The 6,466-nt window shown below is 38.9% G+C and overlaps 1 protein-coding gene across 2 annotated transcripts in view; it reads left to right on the top strand.

The window, feature by feature from the left end:
* The window catches only part of LOC108622848 (uncharacterized), a 22,054-nt gene extending 17,187 nt beyond the window's left edge, over positions 1-4,867 (top strand). For both annotated transcript variants that reach the window (XM_018020952.2, XM_026811776.1), the window contains exons 2-4: positions 2,391-2,624; positions 3,276-3,507; positions 3,794-4,867. In XM_018020952.2, the coding sequence (XP_017876441.1) occupies positions 2,391-2,624; positions 3,276-3,507; positions 3,794-4,022 (695 nt within the window). In that variant the 3' untranslated portion in view covers positions 4,023-4,867. The remainder of the gene's footprint in view (positions 1-2,390; positions 2,625-3,275; positions 3,508-3,793) is intronic.
* The last annotated feature ends 1,599 nt before the right edge of the window (positions 4,868-6,466 follow it).

Raw genomic sequence — 6,466 nt, 5'->3', positions numbered from 1 at the left:
TATCTTATCTACAATTTGCATAAACTAATCTTAATCTAGAATTATAGATAAGCATAAACTACCTGAAGAATAGCAATTATCACAAATATTCAAGTAACATCCCATTTTGTTAGCTGAAAAAGAGATTAGTGGTGAGAAACAGAAACGAGTTGTGTTTTAAAGTAGTCAAGCGGAACGTTTGTCAAGTAGTAACCGCAGGTGAACGCGCCGGATCTTCGCCATCACAGGCTGCTAAATTTTGGGTTTGTCGTCGGAGACGGAGACAATTCGTGGAAGTTCTTACCACGGTACAATGCATACCGATTACGAGAATGGAGTGACGCGTGCAGCCAGTTCCACGTACTCCTGCGGCGCGCGACGCGGCGCGAGAGTGACAAAGCTCCGCGCCGCGTGCTGATGTATAATACGCAAACTTCGAATTTCCATTCCCATTCGTATTCAACGAGCGCGCGAGGTTCTCTCCCGTTGAAAAATATCCGCGTCCGCGGCCCGCCTGAACCCAGAAAACCTGTCGATGGCTCACGGTATCGGTTCCGTATCTCATTCGCTAGTCCATCGATCCGTGAAAAACACCCCGAGGTGAACGACACGCCGAACGGGTTATCGACGAACCCCTATCCGCGTTCTAGAGGCCAGCTTCTCCATTACTTTCGAATCGCTCCGAGTAGCGAAGGAACCCTATAGCATTTTATGAACGTGTCGGGATCATCGAAGATGTCGGACAAAGTTTGTTTAACGCCACGGGCGATGGGCAGAGTTATGTACGCGGTCAGGTTCCAAATTGCAAGCAGTTTCTCGAGTCTACGTACTGTAAACTACAGTTACGTTTGAGTTTACCTCACATTATAACTAGAGAACTCTGTTTATCACAGAAAAGAATATAAGTCGATTCAAGTAATCTACATTAATTTAAATGCTAAGAATTAATGACAATTATGATATAGTCAACAGTATACTAAAAATTGTTACTGCCAAGATTGCTTTGATAGAAAACTCTTAAGGCCAGAAACACACGAGCGTTATTCTGACATTGATACGTCTTTCTTTTTCTTTTTCTTTTCAATGTACTAAGAAAAAGACATATAGTACACATACTGTCCAGTTGACGTTCGCGTGCCCTCAGGGTATTTTCTCTGTCTATCAGGTTTTCTATAGAATGCCACTGTCTTCTGAGGATGTGAAAGAGAATGAAATTCTGAATCAATAGTTCCTCTTTTACTTGTTTCTCCAACCGCTATTAACAGAGGTAGTAACAACAAAAATGGACCAATGAAGTATACAACTGTCACAAAGTGGAAGAATAATGCATGCACAGCACAGAGTGACCATTGTGCGTGACATTCTATTGGTCCATTTTTTCGTTAATAACTTTGTTAATAGCGATTGGATGAACAAAGGGAACAGAAACTTTCGATTCAGAATTTTACCCTCCCTCACATCCTCAGAGGAAAATCGTGTATTCTGAGACGCTCTGTATACTCTGCCACACAGCACCTATAAATTTCGCACTGATCACAATTGTACAATAACACGATTCGATTATAATTTGGTGGAGGATCGCATTATTACGTGTCATTCTATTTGCAAGATTACTGTAAATAATATCTCGCGGCTATGAATAAATCATCTTCATACATAAATATCATACAATACTGTCATATGTAAAATAAATTAAGCTCAATGTTTTATAATCTCAGTTCGCATAGCTGCAATTGATAAAAACTATCATTAACGTGAAAGTTACTATATAATGAATATACTTAGTCTATTTAAGCTTTTCGAACTCGTTCCTATCGCGTTTTATGTAAGGAAACAGTCGGCTTCTTGTAAATAACGAAACAGGGGATAGGGTCCATGTGACTTCTTCGGCACCTAATTTGTGTATCCTCTTCTTCCACTCCCTTTTCGTACTATATTCTATCTTACCTTACACGATAGTATTTTTAAAAAGTGATGGGATTTATTTATTTTTATAATAAATAAATATCGAATGTTATGAGCAATTTTCGGAGTCTGATAAAACGTTCTGAGTAAAAACGAGAATGTTTGATCGAGTTCAGTTTGGGGATAGAATTGTTTGCACGATACAAATATTTGGTACATTCCTCTAAAATAATAATCATAGATATTCAAGTACTATCTTTTCTGTTATGGTTAATTCATTATTTAAAGAGAGGAAAAAGTATATAAAAGTAGTATTTCTAAATGAAATGAACAAAAACGTCGTATTCAAGAATAGAATGCAAGAGTTAAGATAATCTGATATGATTAGTAGAAATAAATATTTTGCAACAATTCTATTTAATTGCTCGAATGTAATTCCCACCACTAAACACGTGATCTTTTCACTCCTCGACGTGCGACTCAATTTGTTTCTCGCGTCTACACAGTGGACACACGATCGAACATCTTTAAATCGGTCGGTGTGAGAGCGAAAGATTCGCTCTTGACACCAACGATTGTACAAGGGATGATTATGTACAACAACAACGTGACCGATGTTGCTACCAGCAGTACCACGTCGCCGATTAATTGCACCACGGTAGTCTACGCCTTTCCGGGACAGGATCGCGTCGTTGTCGGATATATCAATGAGTGGATCAATGCCTATTCGTTCATATCGAGTAAGTACACCCCGCGTCCTCCTGTCTCTGATGTTGAAACGGTCGGTAAGCCGTCTCTTCTATCGATTCCTCGCGCCGGGTTACCTTTCAACCCCCTTTCTTGTCGATGATACAAGGGATGTTGCGTGGGTGGAAGTCGGTAAAGACAAATTTCATGTTACTGAACGTCGGAAGGAACTGTCAGGATGTTGCCGAGCGCTGAGAAGATATTAGCAATCGGGTTGTTGCTTATAATTGGTAGTTTATCTACCTGAATCAGTTCACAACCCCGTGTTTCCATTGTCGACAATGTCACATGTTCTTGATATTATGAAATCACATAGCTTAAGAAATACCCACTGAAAATATAAAATAAAATCTACAATAGATAATTTAAGGGTGAGGAACACTAAATATCATTTGAATGCCCATGTTCAGATATACATTTTTATTTATTGTAGTTTGGTTTTACTCTGTCATAAACCGATATGAAGGGTTTAAGAACAGTGTACTTGAGGTTTACAGTCAAATGGATTGTGCATTTGTGTTTGTTAATTGCATTTCTAGTAGTGGATAGATTTTCCAGCAGTCTTGTATGCAAGTTTTAGCCTACTGTCATTATTTGTCTCACGATTAATCCGTACTAAAATTCATTTCATTTCCTCCGTGCAGAGAATCAAGAGAAGTTCTACCTCTACATCATCGTGTCGATCACAGCCGGCATTTTAATCTTTCTGGGCTTGGTGATCGGACGTCTTCTAGTCAGTCGTCACCGAGCAAAAAGAGACGCAAAGTTTCACGCGAACAACGAGACGCTCCCGAACGGATTCACCGATGACATCTCGGAGATCGACGCAGATATTGATCTCACCACGCCAGTGCCGGTTCCCATGCAAGACGCCAGGTTCGTAGCTCGCTTAATGCCTTCAGACATTTCAACTTCATTGATCGAAATACTTACGTCATTCATTCATTGCAATATTATATGTTAGTATCATTTCAAACAGAATAGTTACACTAAATAAATGACGCATTAGATATATACAATAAGGCAGAGATTTGAACTTTGAAGGATTGAACATTTTTCAAATTTTACAATTTCTATTCTTTCGCTAAATTTGAATTTATATAGTAGACTAGTAAATCTCATCGTTAGAAAGATTACGGTGTCACATGAATCTTCCTTTCAGGATTCCCGAGACCCAATTAGCAGAGAGGTTACACGGCGATCGTTACTACGCAGAAACAAGGATACCCATGTCACCGACGACGATGCACCCGACGCCGGGACACTATCCTGGCAACACCGGCGTCAGGGTGGATCTTGGTAATCATATGGTCGGCGCCGACAACTTACACACGATTCTTCGCTCGGACAATCCCCGGAGCTTGAACACGAAAAGCTACTACTATGGCTGACAGGAGGAGGGGGGTGTCCCGCGCGAGGGACGACCCCCGTCCTTGAGCCCGGTACCGGAGGTGAGCACGCGGAAGTACTGCTTTTAAACAAGAGACCGATCTGTTTCTCAAAACACTGTCACGGGAAACGGAGAGCTTTTATCACAGGACGATATTCACTCGTCGTCGATCCGAATCGTTGTTTCTTCGAGCGGAAGTACAGGTGCCTTCGTCCCGGTACCGGAAACAAGCGCGAGGTGGTGAGATTTTTTTCATATCTGTATAAGAATTATAACTTTTAAACAGTCAGAATTTCCGGTAATTATTTAGAGGTTCGAGAACAAGACCAATTTCGCTAATTTTTTAGTATATTGTCAGGGATGTGACTCTAAACAATTATTTCCTATACATATATATAACGTATGGTCTGTTTTTATTTCTGAGATTTTTTTGAAAAACTGTCAGAACTGAGATTACCTTCTCTAGGTAATTCTGAAATTTTGCGCGACCGCAAGCCTAAAGAAATTAATCTATGTTACGAGCTCCTCACAGTATATGCCAGAATGCCGGTTGCCATGCTTGTAAATGTTTCAGTATAACGATGATTGTGTATGTCAACACACATTGTCACGGACTGAATACGTACGAGTAACTTCTTTTACCAATATATTAAATGCCAATATATTACGTCTGATAACGTATTAAAAAATTAGCGATATCCAAATTTCTAAATAATTACCGCATTTTCCTTGTACAAGCACGCGAGTTGCGCTACGATTTCATTGCGGCATTCAATGAAACTTAGAAAATTCATGGTCGTATGCTTTTGTACAAGAAACAAATAAAAAGTTGTTGTTCCGTGTAAATTGAAAATTGTGTGATGAATGTAAATTTAGTTCTGAGTGTCGCAAGCGACCGTGGGTATCGAAATTGTTCCACGCTACGTAGTTGGTGTTTGAAGTGAACGAGAGCTTGGCTAACAACAGGGACATGTAACGAGAACGGTGTAAATATGTACGTCGATACGCTGGGGATTCGAGCTTCTGTAGAAATTCCTGGGGAAACTCCGAATAAAAATCGATGCAAATTTTTCAGCCGTCGATCAGTGATATCGAGAATTATTTGTTACAAATACTTAATGAATTGTGATTGCATAAAGTTGGACTGTTGGTGGATAGAAAGTATAATCATGTTTATCGAAAATCGAAAGAGCAATTTTTGGAGTGACTGATAAATGCGACTATGGAAATGATAGAGCTTCCATAAATCTGAATGCAATTATCATAAAGGAAGGTTGGCAGAAAAAGAGGAAAGCAGAAAGCAACAAATCTACCAGGAAGATGTGTTCTTGGTAATGAGCCAAAAGTTAAACAATTGACAGTCATTTATTGTATTACAACTGAGTTCTAACACGATCGATTCCTCTACGTTAAGAAATCGTTGGAGGCGACGAAACGCGTTTGCATACACGGAACATAATTTTGTAAAACAGGTACTACTCCTATTACTAAACTGAAAGCGGAATGCAGATTACTATAACACTTTCTATCGTTAACAATTTTAAAAAGGAATTGTATTTAGTTATGCGATTCTGATAATTTAGTTATTAGTAGGTCAGGAAGTTTTAATGACAAAAACAAATTATCACTGCCTGTTTAACTGCCTGTTTAATAATGATAACACTAGAACTCAGCGATCAGTATCTTATGTGTACGTACAATAATTTGACATAAGAAATTAGTTTTCCAAAATCGAACATATTTTTTTCGTCAACAAAATACATACCTATACGTGTATATATTCATATTCGGGGTGCGGGTACTCAAAAATTCGGGTCATTTGGAGATTTTTTTCGGTTTCGGACGGAATCCTCTTACTTGTCAGAAAACGATTTGAAAGAAGCAATTTGAAGGAGAATAGCCGTGGCCAATGCCGAGTTGCGAGTAAAAGGCAGCGCGTAAATTAATCTTATATGGTCTAAGAAATAAACTACATCTCTTCCTTTTAACGGCCTTGTCTGCACTTCCGGCACATACGGAAACTGCCTCCAGTAGTACATGCTCTAAGATCATAAATAAACAGGAAATCGATCGATCTCAACGAAGTTACAATGGTTTTGTATCTCGAATATACGCAACCAAAAAAGAAAAAACAAGAAAAACACATAAAAAAAAAGTGAGAGGAAAATAATGAAACGCACGGTGCGACGACTTTTATAGAGAAATGATCTGTATGTATATCACGCTGTAAATAGAAAAAATGTAATTTACTGTAATTGTTAAGAAATTTAAACAAAATGGGAATGCATGCGCGCGAGGGGAGGATATGTATATCAAGAGTGTAATTTAATCGAAGGAGGTTTCGTGATAAATTAATTGATTCCACGTGCCATCCAGCCGATTTCATGATCAAGGATTTGGGATATCGATTATAATCGGTAGTAAGGATCTGGTTAAGATCTCTGA

The sequence above is a fragment of the Ceratina calcarata genome, unplaced genomic scaffold (genome assembly GCF_001652005.2).
Source record: "Ceratina calcarata isolate Rehan_Ccalc_2016 unplaced genomic scaffold, ASM165200v1 scaffold249.2, whole genome shotgun sequence".
NCBI lineage: Eukaryota > Metazoa > Arthropoda > Insecta > Hymenoptera > Apidae > Ceratina > Ceratina calcarata.
The sequence above is the reverse complement of the archived record's forward strand: the minus strand, read 5'-3'. Positions and strand labels throughout refer to the sequence as shown.